The 23694-nt window shown below is 37.2% G+C and overlaps 1 protein-coding gene and 1 non-coding gene across 2 annotated transcripts in view; both read left to right on the top strand.

Annotated features, from left to right (window-relative positions):
• The window catches only part of eif3ba (eukaryotic translation initiation factor 3, subunit Ba), a 30745-nt gene extending 16687 nt beyond the window's left edge, over positions 1 to 14058 (top strand). Inside the window, exons 7-19 of the mRNA XM_061881260.1 lie at positions 1788 to 1919; positions 2006 to 2072; positions 2153 to 2199; positions 2270 to 2480; positions 2557 to 2629; positions 4641 to 4763; positions 4835 to 4913; positions 5123 to 5261; positions 6877 to 7002; positions 8944 to 9021; positions 10607 to 10715; positions 10809 to 10920; positions 13687 to 14058. Of these exons, the coding sequence (XP_061737244.1) occupies positions 1788 to 1919; positions 2006 to 2072; positions 2153 to 2199; positions 2270 to 2480; positions 2557 to 2629; positions 4641 to 4763; positions 4835 to 4913; positions 5123 to 5261; positions 6877 to 7002; positions 8944 to 9021; positions 10607 to 10715; positions 10809 to 10909 (1285 nt within the window). The 3' untranslated portion in view covers positions 10910 to 10920; positions 13687 to 14058. The remainder of the gene's footprint in view (positions 1 to 1787; positions 1920 to 2005; positions 2073 to 2152; positions 2200 to 2269; positions 2481 to 2556; positions 2630 to 4640; positions 4764 to 4834; positions 4914 to 5122; positions 5262 to 6876; positions 7003 to 8943; positions 9022 to 10606; positions 10716 to 10808; positions 10921 to 13686) is intronic.
• LOC133539406 (small nucleolar RNA SNORD60) lies at positions 4960 to 5041 on the top strand. Its single transcript, XR_009803359.1, has one exon. It is a non-coding gene; the product is annotated as a small nucleolar RNA SNORD60 (small nucleolar RNA).
• Positions 14059 to 23694: the final 9636 nt, after the last annotated feature.

Raw genomic sequence — 23694 nt, 5'->3', positions numbered from 1 at the left:
TTAATGAATTTACTTTGGAGTGCTTTTTGAGTCAAATTCTTTGTTGGCATTAAAAATATTTAGCATGACCTAGTTTGGCTGAGTCTGCTCTCATTACGGCATATGGGCTTTACATCTCACGCAACGCAGGTACCGAAACATGGCACTGTTTGATTTTACATGAATTAGTTGCCAGTAAGACCAGCAGAATTTGGTCTGTGCCAAGAAACTACCGGATTTGGTACCCATCCTTAATTTGTATACATTTAATTCACAGCTGATTCTTATCAATTGAGGTGGCTGCTTTTGGCACAGACAAATTGCTCACTTGTCAAACAGGATAGCCGGTCGCATCCGTTTTTCTTTCATAACCCTGCCTCTTATGTGATGCAATCTGCAGTTGAGTAAATACGTGGGCCGTACACTTTTGAGGAAATACCCTAAAGCAGTGGTTGTCAAACTTTTTTGCCCGAGTAACAAATCAGAAAACACTTGGCTCTCCATGTACCACCAAGATGACCAACACTAATGCGGCCCATAAAGCTTTTCAATCTGGCCCACCGGACATTGCCAAATTATTTTTTAAAATCTTTAAGATGGAAACTGTAGCTGCCATTATGATGTGCAGTGATGTTTTTAAATTACCGGAAGCCCGGAGCTATACAAAATATTTCAATGGTTGAAATATACGCTTTTTCATGATATACTAGTTACTATGGTAATCTAATTAGTTACCATGGTAATCTAAGTCACAGCAGCTCAGACCAAGCAGTGTGGGTGGGTAGTGTTTCCACAGAGTGTTTCCAGAGCGGCCAGCAGCCTGAGATGCGGGTGTCAGGGACAGACGCGAAAGGAGATTTTTACGAGAAAGTTATAAAGCTTAGTGATATATCAGATTGTAGGTGGGGGTTTTTTTACCATTCACTTTTATAATTAGCTGTGTTTGTTGCTTTTTTTTTTTGCATTTCACTTGATTGTAAAATATGTGGATGGAGGGGAGGTGTGATGTTCATATGTTGTCAATATTCAGTGTTTTATCATTCATAGTTAATATTGTAAATCCCACATTCTTTATTTTCATGTACATTCTGCGTGTCTCATTCAGTAAAAAAAATTTAAATTTCTATTCTGTGTTTCAAGGCGGTCTGTCATAACATACCTTATTGCAGTGCTTCTGAAATAGTTTCCGTTACGCCACCCTTAAGAAGAAGAAAATATTTTGCCCCCCCGGCCATGATTATAAATAGTATAATTTGTTTACAAAATTGTTATAATTACACTTCTGCATAACATTGTAAGTTTATTAACATCAAAGGAAACAACACACCGGTCTTTTCCTCATCTCCCACCGTGGTTATAGTGAAGCCAAGTGCTACATTGGCTTCATTATATTCTGGCACGGCAAAAGAAAAATGTTCCCCACCGTTTGAGAAGGACTGCCTTATTGTGTGGTTTTGTATTAGTGTTCATAAAAATAGATATACCGACCAAATCTTTTTTCTCTAAATTTGGCCCGCGAGTTAAAATAATTGCCCAGGCCTGCACTTGATGGAGTCCTCAGACCACAAGTGGTACATTTACAACAGATTGCGAATCACTGGCCTACAGTGTTGTTGAAGGCTCAGTAGAATTCTGTTTATTAGGACACTTTGTTTTGATACAGCGCTTCTATTGTATTAGTGTGTCTCATCAATGTTGAATTCAAGTCATAGAAATGTCTCATCCATAAATGGTTCTGCCTTTAGGGTAATAAGCACAGCCATTTTCTTTGAATTGTTCTGACTTGTTGTGGCGCTGTCATCGGTCAGGTATGTCGTGACCTTCAGCCAACTGATGGACACCAAAGAAGACCCACAGGCCATCATCATCTGGGACATTCTTACCGGACAGAAGAAGAGAGGTTTCCACTGCGAGAGCGCCGCACAGTGGCCCATATTCAAGTTAGCGCTCTACCATATCTACTGACATGTTTTCCGAGTCACCGTTTGTTTCTCCTGTAGAGTTTAAAAGTGTTGTTTCCTTTCAGATGGAGCCATGATGGGAAGTTTTTTGCCCGGATGCAGCCAGACACACTAAGCATCTATGAGACTCCTGTAAGAAAACAACAAAGGACATTTTTCTCCATATAAATCATGAATAAGTGACATTCAAACTATCGTTGTGTTGCTTTCAGTCTATGGGCCTACTCAACAAAAAGAGTCTTAAGATCAGCGGAATTAAGTAAGGGTCATTAATGTTTTTATGGAGCTCCTGTACTTATGGATTTTGACATTTATGTTTGCGTCCACAGGGACTTTTCATGGTCTCCGGGTGACAACGTCATTGCATTCTGGGTACCCGAGGACAAAGACATCCCTGGCAGGGTGACTCTCATGCAAATGCCTTCTCGTCAAGAGATCCGCGTTCGCATTCTCTTCAATATGGTTGACTGCAAGCTGCACTGGCAGAGGAATGGAGATTATCTCTGTGTGAAAGTAGACCGGACACCTAGAGGAACTCAGGTAAGTTTGGCAAACATTAGGCATACTCCGGAAAAATTCAGATTATTTCATTAGAATTGTTTTGTGTCATTCCCAGGGCGTGGTCACCACCTTCGAAATCTTCCGCATGAGAGAGAAAGAAGTTCCTGTTGATGTGGTGGAGATGAAAGGTAAAAGAGTTGTTACTGTCCACTAGGGATGCAATGGTACGTTGTAAAATGCCGGACTTGTTCTTGTGCGCACGGGGTAACGAAAATCCCTTACCACGAATCAAAGCCCAATCGCCGTTGGATGCCAGCGGTACACAAAATTAATTGTTTGTTGTACACAGAGTAGGGCTGGTCAATTGATCGAACAATTTTGAGTTTGGTTTCTCAAGAACAGAAAAATAATATGATCGAAAAAAGATAATTGCATGCCAATTTTTGAGCTTGTATCGGTGAAACAGATAAGTGAACATTGAGTGGAAAAATAGACAATGTCTCCATGAGGTTTGAGATGTCTCTATGGTTGCTACTTTTTTTGACACAGTGCCTGAAGATCTAATCAATTATCACTAAATAAATAAAAAAAAGTAAGGCATTTCCACTTTGACATGATTGTAGACGGACTCACAAATTTGGCTAATACAACGGAATCGACAGTTTAAACGCAGGATGTCACAGAAATTAACATTAATTAGAGTGAAAAGGAACATTATTTTTGGGAAAATAATGTTTGGGACCACTCAATTATCCCTGAAATGTGTCCTAAACTAAATGTGGAGACGGCCACTTGAAACAGCGACTTAACTAGCAGGAACAGTCCATACACCCACAACATGTCTCACCTGCTTGTGTTGTTGAGTTGTCATTACTCAGTGGTGTGTGCAACGTGCCTCAACAAAATAAAGGTTCTTAAAAAATAACTTTTCACAAGCATAATGTACTTAGAGCATGTATTGATACGTTTACACAAAATACTATGCTGTGACTTAATACAGATTAAAATGTTTTAAAGATGTATAATATATGTACCGTATATGTATTTGTAATCTTATGATTAATCATTTTTATTTATTACAGAAAAAGCACACACCCTATGGTGGTAAATAAGTGTAAAAAGGTATAAAAAAAACTGAAATCTTATAAATTTAAAAGAGAAAAATTAAATCTTATTGTTTTATTACAATTTTTATTGTTTTTAATTTATTGTTGTTACTAATATTATTTTTACTTGATGTTTATTCGTTACTGATTCATATCGGTTCTTTTAAATTATATTTCAAGTTGAGTTTTGGTGAATGAATAATTGTGTTACTGATTGTGATTTCAATATCAATCAAAATATCTGTGATTATTATTTTTTCCATTATTGTTCAGCCTTAACACTTAAAGGCATATTTGGTGCCATTTAAAAGTTTGTAAACCAAAACGTTTGCAAATAGGAGTGTATTGGTCCAATCATGAGAATAAATTTACTTACTAAGTTCATCGGAAGAAAAAAACACTTTTATATCTAAAATATTTTAAAATCACACTTTTTGTTTGTCTTTGCTCTGATTCAACTTCTCAATTATTTCTTTAAACTTGTTCTTCAAGTATTTTTCTTAATTTGTGGCCCAACACTTTTTGTTCCTGAAATGATCATTGAAATTGTTTTAAAACTTAATTTCACTCAACCTCATATTAAAACTGCACTTTAGTGTATTTTCTTTAAATATTAGCTATTTGATAAAAAAAAAAAATCTGCATTTTGGGACCCCAAACCACTGATGCATATAAGTAATCAAGTGTTGTTTAGTAACTGTTAACTTGAATAAGAGGTCTTATATTATTCACTAAAACACTAATGTTTCCCGTAAAATGCATGTTTTGCCGACAAAAACTTTTAGAGGAAAAAAGTTTTTATATTAAAAAAAAAAAAACTACCGAAACAGAACCAACAACTGTACCGGAAGTCTGGATACCGCTGCACCCCTAATGTCTAATGGTACATAAGTGCACTAAAAAATGTGTTGGTTTTTTTTAATTAAAAGTTAAAAATGTTTTATTATTGTTTGTTGTCTTAGAGTATTTTATGTAGGTTGGTTTAAAAGCACTGAGCTGGATTGCTGTTCAATTTCGTTGTTTCCATTCAATAACAAAGGTATTCTCTAAGGGAAACAAAATCATCATCTGTGTGCCGGGATTGTTTTGACAGACAGCATTATAGCGTTTGCATGGGAGCCCAATGGCAGCAAGTTTGCTGTTCTCCACGGAGAATCGCCCAGAATCAACGCTTCCTTCTACCATGTGGAAAGCACCGGCAAGAACAAGCTCTTAAGTAAGTGGCTCAGCACACTTCCTAAACATCCTCTAAGCTGCCACTGAGTGTGATTTTTCTGGCACCTACAGAGACGTTCGACAAGCAGCAGGCTAACAGTATCTTCTGGAGCCCCCAGGGACAGTTTGTGGTTCTTGCTGGTCTCAGGAGGTCAGTTTTTTTAGTGTGTGAATGTGTATGTGACACCATCAAGAAGAGCTGTTGATGAAAAAAATAATAATATTTCTGACACCTCTTATGAGAGCTTAGCTCCTGATTCCACAAATGATCTGAGGCTCACTCTGCTCTCTGTTGATGTGTTTGTATTATTACTCATCACGTGTGTAATATTCTTTTTCCTATGTTGTTTTCTCGGGTAGCATGAACGGAGCTCTTGCCTTTGTCGACACGTCAGACTGCACCATGATGAACATAGCAGAGCACTACACGGCCTGTGACGTGGAGTGGGACCCAACCGGGCGCTACGTTGTTACCTCCGTCTCCTGGTTGAGCCACAAGGTATCAATAGAGATGGCTATCGTTAACAGCTTAACCAATACGTGTACAACATTGGTACTTTCCAAATGGTACTGGTGTTAAACGGTGCCTGAACCGGTAGAGTGGAACCTCAATGTACAAACATAATTGGTTCTTGGACAGGGTTCGCAATTTTTAAGTTTGTGTAGTGATGCAAATTTCTCCATAAGAAACAATGTAAATATGAATAATGGGTTCCAGCCTCAACAAGAGTCCATATTTTAGTGAAGGTTTGTACACTTTGAACACAGTATAAAGTGATATGCAGTACTTTATAACGAAGGGGAGATGGATCAACTATCTCTTTATTAACAAGCCAAAACAACGACGAGCTAAACTGCCCTCTATGCTCTCACAAATCACCAAAATCTTTAACTTAATCAACCATATTGCTACCATAATAAACATTTTAAAAAGCAACATTCACTTTAGCATTGCCATCGGCAAAGAAGCAGCTGACGAGACAGAAAAAGGAGCACACGGGGGAGAAGGAGAGGGGTTGTGTGTGTGTTCATTTGGAAGAGGCACCGCTGAACGAGAGGTGGTACCTTTTCCTCCATTGTGTTACAAGTCTGCTTTGGCATCTTTTCTCATAAAAGTCTGTTCTCACCACAATTAAAAACTTGCAGTGGTACAAAGCTGCCTTCCTCAGTCTCTTCAATACAAGCATGCACAAAATGCGTACATGGGGCGATCTAATACGTAAATTGAAAAATTTCCAACAGGAGGGATTTGTAAATTGAGGTTCTATTGTACATATTTGTATGTACTTTTGTGTCATTTAAGTCGAACAGACTAGTACCGGTAATTGAAATACGTTAAAAAATAGGAACTAAAATCTACAACAAATTGTCCTAATTATTGCAGCAATACAAGACATGTGCAATAAACATTTTGTATTGAAATGTTTCGACATTCATTCCAGAGGTTTGACAGTGCATCTTGCCTGTCTTAAGCGCATCCTTGGTGCAGAATAAGGAAGTGCTGTGTTGTTGTTGGGACTACTAGCTAGCTCTGTGGCACTAGGTCGGCAATAAAGTTTAAAAAGAGCGTTAGACTGTGTGCTTCTGTCTGGCCGCGACGTCACTTTGTAAGATAACACCTGCAATATCACCGCAAAGCACTTGTTGCAGGTTGCTGAGTCTGCGTTCATTTAGCACCAAAATGAAGCACCGCTTTGTTACACGTCAGCAGCCATGCTATTATGGAAACAGGTTTCAAAGCCCATTCCTTTGTTTATAAATGGGTTGTACTTGTATAGCGCTTTTCTACCTTCAAGGTACTCAAAGCGCTTTGACATTACTTCCACATTTACCCATTCACACACACATTCACACACTGATGGAGGGAGCTGCCATGCAAGGCGCCAACCAGCACCCATCAGGAGCAAGGGTGAAGTGTCTTGCTCAGGACACAACGGACGTGACGAGGTTGGTACTAGGTGGGATTTGAACCAGGGACCCTCGGGTTGCGCACGGCCACTCTCCCACTGCGCCACGCCGTCCCCAATGCAATGTTTTACTGTGATTTGAATGTCTATTGCTGATCGTTCATAGTTGGAACTTACCTTGTTCTTATCTTCACTTTTGTCTTCCAGGTGGACAATGCCTATTGGCTGTGGACATTCCAAGGTCGCCTTCTTCAGAAGAACAACAAGGACCGCTTTTGTCAGCTGCTGTGGAGACCCAGACCTCCATCTTTAATCAGTGCAGAGCAGATCGCGGTAAGATTTGTGTCAAATTAAACATTTTTTGTACTGGTCACAGCTTTGTCATGTATAGCAACTAAGCATTTAACTGTTAAACTCCACTTGTGTGCCGAAAAATCCAGACATAATTACATTTGGCGTTATACTCCTAGTATCGAGAGAGAACTAAACACTCGTTAAATAGAGTGACTAAGTTGGCAGCATTCCCAGGTGCGTCTGAGCTTTAAGAAGCCGGCAGGGCCAAATCGATTTGTGAAAGTCCAAATTTATTGATGGTGGGCCATAACAAATAAATTAATGTATGGCAAACAGCCAGTGATGACACCACCAAAATATTTTCTGACATCTCGTATAAAAGCAGCACTGCAGCTCCTGATCAACGCTGTAAACAGTCCGCACATTTTTTCCATCAAGGGCCGCACACTTAAAAGTGTGCCAGGGGCCAATTTAATATCGTATTTTCTGGACTCTAGAGCACAGACACTTCACCCTTGCTCCTGATGGGTTGTGGTTAGGGGCTATGCATGGCAGCTCCAGCAATCAGTGTGTGATTAGTGTCAAACTGCTTTTGAGTACCATGAAGGTAGAAAAGTGTTATACAAGTATAACCCGTTTACCAGTATATAAGCCGCACCCGCTAAATTTTAGGAGAAAAATATATTTTTTTATATATTAGCTGCACAAGACTCTAAGCCACATATTTTTGTTGTGAAATTAGGTATTTACACAGAAGTATTTTGTAAACAGTGTATATAACACAGCAGTAAAACGAACAGTCAAACAAAACATAAGTCATTGTCATGAACCCTCTGGCTGCGGAAGTCAGCTCTCCAATCAGATAAACAGACTCAATTACTTATCGGTGATGTTTTGGTGAATTTACAGAGGAATTCATGAAACTGAAACAATACAAAAAGAATGCCATTGTAAGGCAATACATGTTATCTATTAGCATATTAGCAAATGCTAACGGCCCTAGCTTGATTACATTACGATACCATGTACAAATATGCATGATAACACTCTGACAGACATCACACATGGGACTGTTTTGTAAGTAACAATTGCTTTAGTTATATTGTAAATCTTACAAACGTTGCTTGGAGTGAAAAATGAAGAATCCGTACGAGTAGAAACTCCATGGATGACGAGAAGATGGAATGCCACTTGTACTTCCGTTTCAAAGTTTTAAACAGCAGGGAACAATGTGAAGATTCACCCCGCAGCACCTGCAGTTAGCAAACTCGTCACAAAAATGGCGATGGCGCCATAGCACAGACAATAACACCATTTCAGTGTACTTGCATGTGTCCTATGAAAACTATTTACCTTATGGCCATCAGAAAAGAAACACCCACAAAGAAAATAGTTGCGGCTTATAGTCCGAAGTTCATGGTATTTTTCAATTATAAAACCAATACAATATATAGATATTATTTTAAACTTTGTTGGTTCTTTCAAGTTTGGTAAATGTTAAAGATCCTGTGGACCAGAAAGAATACATTAATTTAATACATGAATTGCTGGTACTTTTAAAACTTTTATGACTTTTTTTTTTTTTTTTTTGTACTTTCAACCTTAAATCTTTCGATTAACTTCAGCTCTATCCGTCCATATACACTTAAATATTTTATGGTTTATGCCCTTTTTGTCAAAAAAGCAATGTAACCTGATTTTATGCCAAAAACACAAACTTGCGATATTTCCCCTCAAAAGTGAAATATTCAATGTGAAGTAACTAACCTTGAATGGGTCAATAATTAATCGTTATTTTTTGTACAATGACCGTATAGTATTTTAAGAATATTCTGCGGACCAATACAAAATTGGCTTAAGGGCTTCACTTTGGACAACCTTGCTGTAAACAGATGCTCATTCCTGGTTCTGTTAAGGAAAAAAAGATCCTGAGTTCCACACGACATTGTAAATGAGTAAATGTTCATTTGTTTACTGCAGACAATCAAGAAGGATCTGAAGAAATACTCCAAGATCTTTGAGCAGAAGGATCGTCTGAGCCAGTCCAAGGCTTCTAAGGTTAGATGTTCTTCTACGAAACTCAAAAGCAGTGAAGTTGTCACGTTGTGTAAATGGTAAATAAAAAGAGAATACAATGATTTGCAAATCCTTTTCAACTTATATTCAATTGAATAGACTGCAAACACAAGATACTTAACGTTGGAACTGGTAAACCTATTTTTTTTTTGCAAATACTGGCTCATTTGGAATTTGATGCCTGCAACATGTTTTTAAAAAAAAGCTGGCATAAGGGACAAAAAAAGCAAAGAAAGTTGACGAATGCTCACCAAATGCTTATTTGGAACATCCCACAGGTGAACAGATGGGTGCAATGATTGGGTATAAAAGCAGCTTACATGAAATGCTCAGTCATTCACAAACAAGGATGGGGCGAGTGTCACCACTTTTTCAACAAATGCCTAAGCAAATTGTATAAGAAGAACATTTCTCAAGCAGCTATTGCAAGAAATTTTGGGATTTCACCATCTAAGCACTGTAATATCATCAAAAGGTTCATAGAATCTGGAGAAATCAGATTGGTGTTGTACCAACTCAGGTGGTACTGCACCAAAAAGCGACATCAGTGTGTAAAGGATATCACCACATGGGCTCAGAAACACTTTAAAAATCCACTGTCAGCAACAACAGTTGGTCGCTACATCTGTAAGTGCAAGTTAAAACTACTATGCAAAGCCAAAGCCATTTATCAACAACACCCAGAAACGCTTCGCTGAACCCTAGCTCCTCTAAGATGGACTGATGCAAAGTGTTCTGTGGTCTGACGAGTCCACATTTTAAATTGTTTTAGGAAACTGTGGCCATCTTCCAGACCAAACAAAAAGAACCATCCGATTTGTTCTAGGGTGAAAATGTAAAGGCCAGCATCTGTGATAGTATGGGGGTGTATTAGTGGCCAAGGCATGGGTAACTTACACATCTGTCAAGGCACCGTTAAGGCTGAAAGGTACGCACAGCTTTTGGAGCAACATATGTTGCCATCCAAGCAACGTTATCATGGACGCCCCTGCTTATTTCAGCAAGACAATGCCAAGCCATATGTTACAACAGTGTGGCGTCATAGTTAAAGAGTGCAGGTACGAGACTGGCCTGCCTGTAGTCCAGACCTGTCTCCTGATGAAAATGTGTGGTGCAATATGAAGGCTAAAATAGCAGAAAGGAGACTGTTGAACAACTTAAGCAAGAATGGGAAAGAATTCCACTTCAAAAATGTGTCTCCTCAGTTCCCAAACCTTTACTGACTGTTGTTAAAAGGAAAGGCCATGTAACACACTGGTAAAAATGCTTTTTTTTTGCAATGTGTTGCTGCCATTAAATTCTAAGATCATGATTATTTACAAAAAAATATATATAATTTCTCAGTGTGAAGATGAAATATCTTGTCTTTGCAGTCTATTCAATAAGTATAAGTTGAAAAGGATTTGCAAATCATTGTATTCTCTTTTTATTTACCATTTACACAACCTAACAACTTCCCTGCTTTTGGTTTATGTACATGTTTTTAGCGAATGCACCTGGTGCATTTACATGGAAACAATCCATCGAGCTTTTATTTGCGATGAGTCATTTTGACGTATGCGAGTAGGCGCTGGTGGACAAGCGCAGGGCTTTGATGGATGACTACCGTCGCTACAAGGAGCAGTCCCAGCAGCTCTATCAAGAACAGAAGGAGCTCCGCTTGGAACTCAGAGGAGGTGCCTTCCCTTTTATCGCCTTTTTTTCCACTGGAACGTCTGTGTGGAGTTTGCATTTATGACAACTCATATATACTTGCATGTCTTTTCTAGGGGTAGACACTGACGAGCTGGACAGCAACGTGGACGATTGGGAGGAGGAGACCATTGAATTTTTTATCAACGAAGAAATCATTCCCATCGGAGATCTCTAGTCCCTACGCAGGTAAAACACTTCATCATTCTGACCACTTTAAATGTTGAATCATGTGGGATCTGGCAAATGCAGGACTGCACCTACAAAACGACCAATATATATCGTGGTAGACACGTAATCAATATCAATAGAAAATATAATACATCTTAAGAAAGCAGAAAGAATGAAGCATGGTTGGTTGCATGAACAAAGGCACTCGCGGTCATCACAAAGCAGGAAGTGATTGCTGATCAATGGGAGGGACGTGCTTAACAGCCGATCATGTCACAGTATCAACTTTCTCTTGGTTGTGCCATCTTGTTGTTTCGCTGCTGATTCTCTGCATGGAGTGAGAAGAGAAAGTAAAAAGGAGTGCTGAAGACAGCGCTGAAAATGTCGATAAATCAGGAACTCACTTTGGCAGTTTCCATCCATCTTCTTCCGCTTATCCGAGGTCGGGTCGCGGGGGCAACAGCCTAAGCAGGGAAACCCAGACTTCCCTCTCCCCAGCCACTTCGTCTAGCTCTTCCCGAGGGATCCCGAGGCGTTCCCAGGCCAGGCGGGAGACATAGTCTTCCCAACGTGTCCTGGGTCGTCCCCGCGGCCTCCTACCGGTTGGACGTGCCCTAAACACCTCCCTAGGGAGGCGTTCGGGTGGCATCCTGACCAGATGCCCGAACCACCTCATCTGGCTCCTCTCGATGTGAAGGAACAGCGGCTTTACTTTGAGTTCCTCCCGGATGGCAGAGCTTCTCACCCTATCTCTAAGGGAGAGCCCCGCCACACGGCGGAGGAAACTCATTTGGGCCGCTTGTACCCGTGATCTTATCCTTTCGGTCATGACCCAAAGCTCATGACCATAGGTGAGGATGGGAACGTAGATCGATCGGTAAATTGAGAGCATTGCCTTCCGGCTCATCTCCTTCTTCACCACAACGGATCGGTACAACGTCCGCATTACTGAAGACGCCGCACCGATCCGCCTGTCGATCTCACGATCCACTCTTCCCCCACTCGTGAACAAGACTCCTAGGTACTTGAACTCCTCCACTTTGGCAGTTAGTTTTTTTTTTTCAAAGGGACCGTAGTTCATCTTTTCTTTTCAACCGTCGTCCATTGCCTATTCGGACATATGGAAACAACAGGTGGGAACTGAAGTTCAGGACAATATAAATAAATAAAATGCAACTTTAAAGTCATTTGGTCCAACTAGGGTTGTACGGTATACCGGTACTAGTATAGTATTGCAGTACTAACGAAACAAAAACGGTATTATACTCTGTTTGAAAAGTACCGGTTCCCGGGCATGACGTCATGTCGGGACATTGCTGGTTTTACGAGCAGAGGAGCATGTTAGGCAGCGCACAAACACACACACACACAGAGTACTTATTAGTAGTCACAGTGTGGAGACAGAAAAGGGAGAATGGACACATTTTGGTGTAAAAAGTCAAGATAAAGGTGAAGTTATAACACTGAAACACCCTCAGGAAGAGCTGCTTTAAGACATGGCTGGCTAGTTAGCAGTTAACATCCATCCGCAGTTGGAAGTGTTTTAGCTACTTCTAAATCACTAATCCTTGTCTCCATGGCGACAAATGAAGTAGGTTTCCTACAAGTACCATTATTACTGGAGGACGAGGAATAGCTAAACATGCTTTACTACACACTGTAGGAGGATACAATAGCTCACCGCCATCACAATGTAAACAAATGCCATGTGTGGATCTACACCTGACATCCACTGTAATGATACTAAGTACAAGAGCGTATCTAGTGGATACTACTATGATTACTTTAATATTTTTTATTGTCACAAAATCTTTTTCCCTTTTTTAAAAATTAATATTATTTTTACAAACTCATATATATGATCCTGTAACTACTTGGCATGGGATCGATACCTAAAAGTGTGGTATCATCCAAAACTAATGTAAATGATCAAAGAAGAGAAGAATAAGTGATTATTACATTTTAACAGAAGTGTAGATAGAACATGTTGAAGCAGATATTAACAATAAATGAACAAGTAGATTAATAATAATTTTTTACAGCTTGTCTTTTATATTGTGTAGAAAATAATAGGTGTGTAAATGACACTATGTTACTGCATACGTCAGCAGACTAATTAGGAGTCTTTGTTTGTTTACTTATTACTAAAAGACAAGTTGTCTAGTTTGTTCACTATTTTATTTAAGGACTAAATTGCAATAATAAACATATGTTTCATGTACCCTAAGATTGTTTGTTCAAAGTAAGCCAATAATGCAATTTTTTTTGTGATCCCCTTTATTTTAAAAAGTATCAAAATACACTTTGGTACCATACGAAATATTTGTATCGCGACAATTTTAGGTCCAATAATATTTTAAAAATGATTACTGCATAACATCAATGAATTTCCATACTTCAATAAGAATAACAGAGCATTTTAAATGCACATGTAACTCCTTAGCATTAAACTTATTTTCAAGTTGACACTATTGTTACATTTTATTACATAGTCCTTACTTTTGCACCTTCATTTGAACATTTTATTAAGTGTTTATTGTGATTTTCCTTTTTTTTTTTTACAGTGTTTTCCATGTTTGTGTTTACATTTCTGCCTTATAGCAAAGGGGATTATAATCAGAGAAAGGTTACATTTCAAATAGAAATGTTTACATTTCATATGTTCTTCTGGTCCATATTTCCCAGGGTCATAAAGAATATAAAGATGTGTTTTATTTCAACTGGTATAAAAAGCGTATAGAGTGTTCAGCCCCATGTCTAATAAGTCTTTTCCCTCTGGTGCAGTGCATCAGTTTGAGTGTGGAAGAAGTCAAGAAGAAGCATCATAGTTTGGAGAAGGACTAGGACCACCCCGTCAATTTCGGGCTTCAATCCCAAGCCTCAATATTCACCCTTAGTGACGTCATCAGAACCCGCTTTGCGGATCATCAGCCACTTACGCTTGTGGAACTTGATATTTACTAACAGCGTCTTCCCGCTCTTCTCACGGTACATTCTTCCAGGAGTGGTTCCTCAGCTGGCCTCTCCATGGGGGGTGCAGCCTTGTTAGTCAATGTGCTGATGTGGCGCTATAGTGGCCTCTATCCTCCTCCTTTCAGACTAGGCTTCCACACCGGGTGGAGGGGGAATAACTCGAAATAAAACAGTCAAGTGGGATTTGTTGGAGTCTTCATTATTACCACCTAAAACCTACGCTTTTATTTCTTCTTCCCACCTGTGGTGAGAAATCAACTTTGTCTTTCAACTCATATGTTTAAATACTGTACTTTATCAGGAGGGTCCACAATGTTTACATTCAGTCAAAGCATGCAAGGGATATGTTCTTTATATTTTTATGTGTGTGTGTATATATACACACTGTTAATGTATGTAAATATAACAAATATATGTACGTATGCATACTGTAAATACATTCTGATATTACACTTTGTCATATATACACTCACTATATTGCCAAAAGTATTTGACCACCCATCCAAATGATGAGAATCACTAACCACTTGGCCCGGCCACAGGTGTGTCAAATCAAGCACTTAGGCATGGAGACTGTTTCTACAAACATTTACGAAAGAATAGGCCGCTCGCAGCTTGGAACTGTCATAGGATTCCACCTGTGCAACAAATTTAGTTGTGAAATGTCCTCGCTCATAAATATTCCAAAATTCAACTGTCTGCTTTATCGTAAGAAAAGTGAAGATTTTGGGAACAACAGCAACTCAGCTACCAAGTGGTAGGCCATGTAAACTGACAGAGAGGGTCAGCATAGTGCAGACTTTCTGCACAGTCAGTTGCTACAGAGCTCCAAACTTCATGTGACCTTCCAATTAGCCCACGTACAGTACGCAGAGAGCTTCATTGAATGGGTTTCCATGGCCGGGCAGCTGCATCTAAGCCATACATCAGCAAGTCCAATGCAAAGCGTGGGATGCAGTGGTGTAAAGCACGTCGCCACTGGACTCTAGAGCAGTGGAGACTCCTTCTCTGGACTGGTGAGTCACACTTTTTCATCTGGCAAATTTGATGGACCAGTCTGGGTTTGGAGGTTGGCAGGAGAACGTTTAGGACTGCATTGTGCAGAGTGTGAATTTTAGTGGGTGACGAATTATGGTGTGGGGTTGTTTCTCAGGAGTTGGGCTTAGCCCCTTAGTTCCTGTTAAAGAAACTTTGAATGTTCCGGGATACCAAAACATTTTGGACAATTCCATGCTCCCAACTTTGTGGGGACAGTTCGAAGCGGGCCCTTTCCTCTTTCAACATGACTGTGCACCAGTGCACAAAGCAAGGTCCATAAAGATGACCGAGTCTGGTGTGGGTGAACTTGACTGGCCTGCACAGAGTCTTGACCTGAACCCGATAGAACACCTTTGGGATGAATTAGAACGGAGACTGAGAGCCAAGCCTTCTCAGTGTGTGACCTGACCAATATGTTTTTGGAAGAATGGTAGAAAATTGCTATAAACACACTCTGCAACCTTGTGGACAGCCTTCCCAGAATAATTGAAGCTTCAATAGCTGCAAAAGGTGGACCCACATCATATTGAACCCTATGGGTTAGCAATGATAAATAAATGGGTTGTACTTGTATAGTGTTTTTCTACCTTCAAAGCACTTTGACACTACTTCCACATTCACACACTGATGGAGGGAGCTGCCATGCAAGGCGCTAACCAGCACCCATTAGGGGCAAGGGTGAAGTGTCTTGCTCAGGACACAACGGACGTGACGAGGTTGGTATTAGGTGGGGATAGAACCAGGGATGGCACTTCAAGTTCATATTTGAGTCATGGCAGGTGGCCAAATACTTTTGGTAATACAGTGTGTTTATAATCAAGTGTATTATTAGAATTTAATAATGAATATAAACAAATATACTTTGAAAAATAATATTCTTAATAATACTCTTTATATATACTGTAAATGTGTGTATATATTTACATACACTAAATATATTTTCATATACATTATTATACACTTGTCATATATGTATGATAAAGTGAAGTTTATTTTAATGTAATTTAATAATATACATAAATATACTTAGAAAAGAATGCACTCGCTATATGTGTGTATACATTTATATATATATTATCTGCTTTTTCTCATTACATTACCTTTTTTTTTTATGTCTTTATAGTTTTTCTTTTATCTAGACAATGTGCTGAGGGCCAATAAATATCAAGCTTTGGTGACGCAAACTGCCCTGTGCCACACTTTGGACATCCCTCCCCTATATTTACAGTACATTAAAGGGCTTGCTTTGCAGATGTTTCTAAAAAGTGCAGAATTGTTGTTTTTTTTACCTCATGCTGGAAAAAGACTTCTACTGTAAACAAAGCAGCCTTTTCTAACAGCAGCACAAACATTATTAGGCTTCTGACCTTCGGGGTCTTTCTAAGAAGAGACCTCCGCTGTTAATCAGGTAAAGAAGGTTAACAGATGCACTCAGTAGGAGTCATAAGTCATTACATAAGAGTCATAAGTCATTACATAAGAGTCATAAGTCATTAAATAAGAGTCAAGTCATTACATAAGAGTCATAAGTCATTACATAAGAGTCATAAGTCATTAAATAAGAGTTATAAGTCATTACATAAGAGTCATAAGTCATTACATAAGAGTCATAAGTCATTAAATAAGAGTAATAAGTCATTACATAAGAGTCATACGTCATTAAATAAGAGTTATAAGTCATTACATAAGAGTAATAAGTCATTACATAAGAGTCATAAGTCATTACATAGGAGTCATAAGTCATTACATAGGAGTCATAAGTCATTAAATAAGAGTCATAAGTCATTACATAAGAGTCATAAGTCATTACATAAGAGTCATAAGTCATTAAATAAGAGTCATAAGTCATTACATAAGAGTCATAAGTCATTAAATAAGAGTCATAAGTCATTAAATAAGAGTCATAAGTCATTAAATAAGAGTCATAAGTCATTAAATAAGAGTCATAAGTCATTACATAAGAGTCATAAGTCATTACATAGGAGTCATAAGTCATTAAATAAGAGTTATAAGTCATTACATAAGAGTCATAAGTCATTACATAAGAGTCATAAGTCATTACATAAGAGCCATAAGTCATTACATAAGAGCCATAAGTCATTACATAAGAGTCATAAGTCATTAAATAAGAGTCATAAGTCATTACATAAGAGTCATAAGTCATTACATAAGAGTCATAAGTCATTACATAAGAGTCATAAGTCATTAAATAAGAGTCATAAGTCATTAAATAAGAGTCATAAGTCATTACATAAGAGTCATAAGTCATTACATAAGAGTCATAAGTCATTACATAAGAGTCATAAGTCATTACATAAGAGTCATAAGTCATTAAATAAGAGTCATAAGTCATTACATAAGAGACATAAGTCATTAAATAAGAGTCATAAGTCATTACATAAGAGCCATAAGTCATTAAATAAGAGCCATAAGTCATTAAATAAGAGTCATAAGTCATTAAATAAGAGTCATAAGTCATTAAATAAGAGTCATAAGTCATTACATAAGAGTCATAAGTCATTAAATAAGAGTCATAAGTCATTACATAAGAGACATAAGTCATTAAATAAGAGTCATAAGTCATTACATAAGAGTCATAAGTCATTAAATAAGAGTCATAAGTCATTAAATAAGAGTCATAAGTCATTAAATAAGAGTCATAAGTCATTAAATAAGAGTCATAAGTCATTAAATAAGAGTCATAAGTCATTACATAAGAGTCATAAGTCATTACATAAGAGTCATAAGTCATTAAATAAGAGTCATAAGTCATTAAATAAGAGTCATAAGTCATTAAATAAGAGTCATAAGTCATTACATAAGAGTCATAAGTCATTAAATAAGAGTCATAAGTCATTACACAAGAGACATAAGTCATTAAATAAGAGTCATAAGTCATTACATAAGAGTCATAAGTCATTAAATAAGAGTCATAAGTCATTAAATAAGAGTCATAAGTCATTAAATAAGAGTCATAAGTCATTAAATAAGAGTCATAAGTCATTACATAAGAGTCATAAGTCATTACATAGGAGTCATAAGTCATTACATAAGAGTCATAAGTCATTAAATAAGAGTCATAAGTCATTACATAAGAGTCATAAGTCATTAAATAAGAGTCATAAGTCATTAAATAAGAGTCATAAGTCATTAAATAAGAGTCATAAGTCATTAAATAAGAGTCATAAGTCATTACATAAGAGTCATAAGTCATTAAATAAGAGTTATAAGTCATTACATAAGAGTCATAAGTCATTACATAAGAGTCATAAGTCATTAAATAAGAGTCAAGTCATTACATAAGAGTAATAAGTCATTACATAAGAGTCATACGTCATTAAATAAGAGTTATAAGTCATTACATAAGAGTAATAAGTCATTACATAAGAGTCATAAGTCATTACATAGGAGTCATAAGTCATTACATAGGAGTCATAAGTCATTAAATAAGAGTCATAAGTCATTACATAAGAGTCATAAGTCATTACATAAGAGTCATAAGTCATTAAATAAGAGTCATAAGTCATTACATAAGAGTCATAAGTCATTAAATAAGAGTCATAAGTCATTAAATAAGAGTCATAAGTCATTAAATAAGAGTCATAAGTCATTACATAAGAGTCATAAGTCATTACATAGGAGTCATAAGTCATTAAATAAGAGTTATAAGTCATTACATAAGAGTCATAAGTCATTACCTAAGAGTCATAAGTCATTACATAAGAGCCATAAGTCATTACATAAGAGTCATAAGTCATTACATAAGAGTCATAAGTCATTAAATAAGAGTCATAAGTCATTACATAAGAGTCATAAGTCATTACATAAGAGTCATAAGTCATTACATAAGAGTCATAAGTCATTAAATAAGAGTCATAAGTCATTAAATAAGAGTCATAAGTCATTACATAAGAGTCATAAGTCATTACATAAGAGTCATAAGTCATTACATAAGAGTCATAAGTCATTACATAAGAGTCATAAGTCATTAAATAAGAGTCATAAGTCATTACATAAGAGACATAAGTCATTAAATAAGAGTCATAAGTCATTACATAAGAGCCATAAGTCATTAAATAAGAGCCATAAGTCATTAAATAAGAGTCATAAGTCATTAAATAAGAGTCATAAGTCATTAAATAAGAGTCATAAGTCATTACATAAGAGTCATAAGTCATTAAATAAGAGTCATAAGTCATTACATAAGAGACATAAGTCATTAAATAAGAGTCATAAGTCATTACATAAGAGTCATAAGTCATTAAATAAGAGTCATAAGTCATTAAAAAAGAGTCATAAGTCATTAAATAAGAGTCATAAGTCATTACATAAGAGTCATAAGTCATTAAATAAGAGTCATAAGTCATTACATAAGAGTCATAAGTCATTAAATAAGAGTCATAAGTCATTAAATAAGAGTCATAAGTCATTAAATAAGAGTCATAAGTCATTAAATAAGAGTCATAAGTCATTACATAAGAGTCATAAGTCATTACATAAGAGTCATAAGTCATTAAATAAGAGTCATAAGTCATTAAATAAGAGTCATAAGTCATTAAATAAGAGTCATAAGTCATTACATAAGAGTCATAAGTCATTAAATAAGAGTCATAAGTCATTACACAAGAGACATAAGTCATTAAATAAGAGTCATAAGTCATTACATAAGAGTCATAAGTCATTACATAAGAGTCATAAGTCATTACATAAGAGTCATAAGTCATTACATAAGAGTCATAAGTCATTAAATAAGAGTCATAAGTCATTAAATAAGAGTCATAAGTCATTAAATAAGAGTCATAAGTCATTACATAAGAGTCATAAGTCATTAAATAAGAGTCATAAGTCATTACACAAGAGACATAAGTCATTAAATAAGAGTCATAAGTCATTACATAAGAGTCATAAGTCATTAAATAAGAGTCATAAGTCATTAAATAAGAGTCATAAGTCATTAAATAAGAGTCATAAGTCATTAAATAAGAGTCATAAGTCATTACATAAGAGTCATAAGTCATTACATAGGAGTCATAAGTCATTACATAAGAGTCATAAGTCATTAAATAAGAGTCATAAGTCATTACAACTGCTTACCTTGACTAAGTCAAACCTTGGTGCTTTTTCAAGAAGTGTAAACCTCCTGCAAGGAATGACTGCACTTACTAAACTTTCAACCTCAGATAAGCAGGCTCCAAAAACTAAATGTGCTCCATGGAACATGCCGACCACATGTATATGATAACATGATATACATCATATATCATCTATAATACATCATCACATATATAACATACATCAAATATTTATCACGCATCATGTAGGTAATTAACCATATATAATATATCAAATATACAACATATCAAACATGTATCCTATATCATACAACATATAATACATCATTCATCACATATATCACAGTGGTTCTCAAACCTTTTTTCAGTGATGTACCCCATGTGAACATGTTTTCAATTCAAGTACCCCCTAATCAGAGCAAAGCATTTTTAGTTGAAAAAAAGAGATAAAGACGTAAAATACAGCACTATGTCATCAGTTTCTGATTTATTAAATTGTATAACAGTGCAAAATATTGCTCATTTGTAGTGTTCTTTCTTCAACTATTTGGGGGGGAAAAAAGATCTAAAAATGACTAAAAACTTGTTGAAAAAAAATCAAGTAATCCAATTCTAAATAAAGATATCCAGACATACAAGTAATAGAGATCCATCTGGACTCATCAACTCCATTCTACATTCTAAACATTTCTTCACAAAAAAAAGAAATCTTTAACATCAATATTTATGGAACATGTCCACAAAAAAATCTAGCTGTCAACACAGAATATTGCATTGTTGTATTTCTTTTCACACTTTATGAACTTACATTCATATTTTGTTGACATATTATTCAATGAATATATTTATAAAGGATTTTTGAATTGTTGTTATTTTTAGAATATTTAAAAAAAAATCCCACGTACCCCTTGGCATACCTTCAAGTACCAACAACTGATATAATACATCATATATCGTACATCTCATATTAGACATCACATGTATAACATACATATATAATACAACATATTTTATATCATACATCACATATCAAACATGTATCATATAATACATCATATATACAACATATATCATATGATACATCATATCAAATATATATCAAACATCCCATATACATCATATATCATACAACATATTTTATATCATAATACATCACATGTATAACATCATACATCGTATATAATACATCACATATCAAGTAATCAATCAATCAATGTTTATTTATATGTCTCAAAGGACTGCACAAATCATTACGACTACAACATCCTCGGAAGAGCCCACAAAAGGGCAAGGAAAACTCACACCCAGTGGGCAGGGAGAATTCACATCCAGTGGGACGCCAGTGACAATGCTGACTATGAGAAACCTTGGAGAGGACCTCAGATGTGGGCAACCCCCCCGCCTCTAGGGGACCGAAAGCAATGGATGTCGAGCGGGTCTAACATGATACTGTGAAAGTTCAATCCATAGTGGCTCCAAGACAGCAGCGAGAGTTCAGTTCAAAGCGGATCCAAGACAGCAGCGAGAGTCCCGTCCACAGGAAACCATCTCAAGCGGAGGCGGATCAGCAGCGTAGAGATGTCCCCAACCGATACACAGGCGAGCGGTCCATCCTGGGTCCCGACTCTGGACAGCCAGTACTTCATCCATGGTCATTGGACCGGACCCCCTCCACAAGGGAGGGGGGGACATAGGAGAAAAAAGAAAAGAAGCGGCAGATCAACTGGTCTAAAAAGGAGGTCTATTTAAAGGCTAGAGTATACAGATGAGTTTTAAGGTGAGACTTAAATGCTTCTACTGAGGTAGCATCTCGAACTGTTACCGGGAGGGCATTCCAGAGTACTGGAGCCCGAACGGAAAACGCTCTATAGCCCGCAGACTTTTTTTGGGCTTTGGGAATCACTAATAAGCCGGAGTCTTTTGAACGCAGATTTCTTGCCGGGACATATGGTACAACATCACAGGCTTCACGGTGGCAGAGGGGTTAGTGCGTCTGCCTCACAATACGAAGGTCTTGCAATCCTGGGTTCAAATCCAGGCTCAGGATCTTTCTGTGTGGAGTTTGCATGTTCTCCCCGTGAATGCGTGGGTTCCTTCCGGGTACTCCGGCTTCCTCCCACTTCCAAAGACATGCACCTGGGGATAGGTTGATTGGCAACACTAAATGGTCCCTAGTGTGTGAATGTGAGTGTGAATGTTGTCTGTCTATCTGTGTTGGCCCTGCGATGAGGTGGCGACTTGTCCAGGGTGTACCCCGCCTTCCGCCCGATTGTAGCTGAGATAGGCGCCAGCGCCCCCCGCAACCCCAAAAGGGAATAAGCGGTAGAAAATGGATGGGATGGATGGATCATACATCACATGTATAACATCATACATCATATAGAATACATTGCATATCAAGTAACATGCATTATATATTATACAACATATATTTTATATCATATAATACATCATATACATCTCATGTTATATATCACATATCATGTAACATACATACATCACACAACATCTTTTATATCATAATATATCATACATCGGATATATAATATACATCATATATAATACATCACATATGTAGCATACATCATATATCATACAACATATATTTTATATCATACATCTCATATAATACATTTGTAACATATCATACAACATATCTTTTATATCATATAATACAGCCTATGTCATAAACCTCAGATATAATACATCACATACATATATACATCACATTGGCTTTTTAGCATACATCATTTATCATACAACATATATTTTATATCATATAATACATCATACATCAATCAATCAATCAATCAATGTTTACTTATATAGCCCTAAATCACTAGTGTCTCAAAGGGCTGCACAAACCACCACGACATCCTCGGTAGGCCCACATAAGGGCAAGGAAAACTCACACCCAGTGGGACGTCGGTGACAATGATGACTATGAGAACCTTGGAGAGGAGGAAAGCAATGGATGTCTAACATGATACTGTGAAAGTTCAATCCACAATGGATCCAACACAGTCGCGAGAGTCCAGTCCAAAGCGGATCCAACACAGCAGCGAGAATCCCGTTCACAGCGGAGCCAGCAGGAAACCATCCCAAGCGGAGGCGGATCAGCAGCGCAGAGATGTCCCCAGCCGATACACAGGCGAGCAGTACATGGCCACCGGATCGGACCAGACCCCCTCCACAAAGGAATAACACCATACAACATATATCAAACATCATATATATAACACCATACAACATATATCATACATCATATATAATACATCACATATGTAACATACATCATATATCCGTCACGCTTTGATAAAAGGATTGGACTCAGATGCAGAGTTGGGACTTTAGACAGGCTTTTATTTTGACAATTTCCTTTTACCTCCCAAGTCAAGAAAAAGCATTATCTATAATCACAAAAATAAACTACTCGGCGAAAAGGTTCCAGAAAAAGAAGGAACAACCGAAAATCACTCTGAACAGAGGAAAACACAAAAGTAAAGACGAACTATAAACAGTATTTAAACAAAAAACGCTCCAACAGGAGGACCAAAACAACATCTATGAAAATATCTACACTACCTAATCTAATAAAGTATTTAACAAAAATAGTCACTCAAAAAGTTGAGGAATGAATGAAAAACTGAACTGAAACTTACCACTGCGGCTGAATAACTAAATAATCAAAATCACTCTGCTGAGGGGG

The sequence above is a fragment of the Nerophis ophidion genome, linkage group LG20, assembly GCF_033978795.1.
Source record: "Nerophis ophidion isolate RoL-2023_Sa linkage group LG20, RoL_Noph_v1.0, whole genome shotgun sequence".
In the NCBI taxonomy this organism is placed as follows: Eukaryota; Metazoa; Chordata; class Actinopteri; order Syngnathiformes; family Syngnathidae; genus Nerophis; species Nerophis ophidion.
This window is presented reverse-complemented; position numbering and strand designations above follow the sequence as displayed.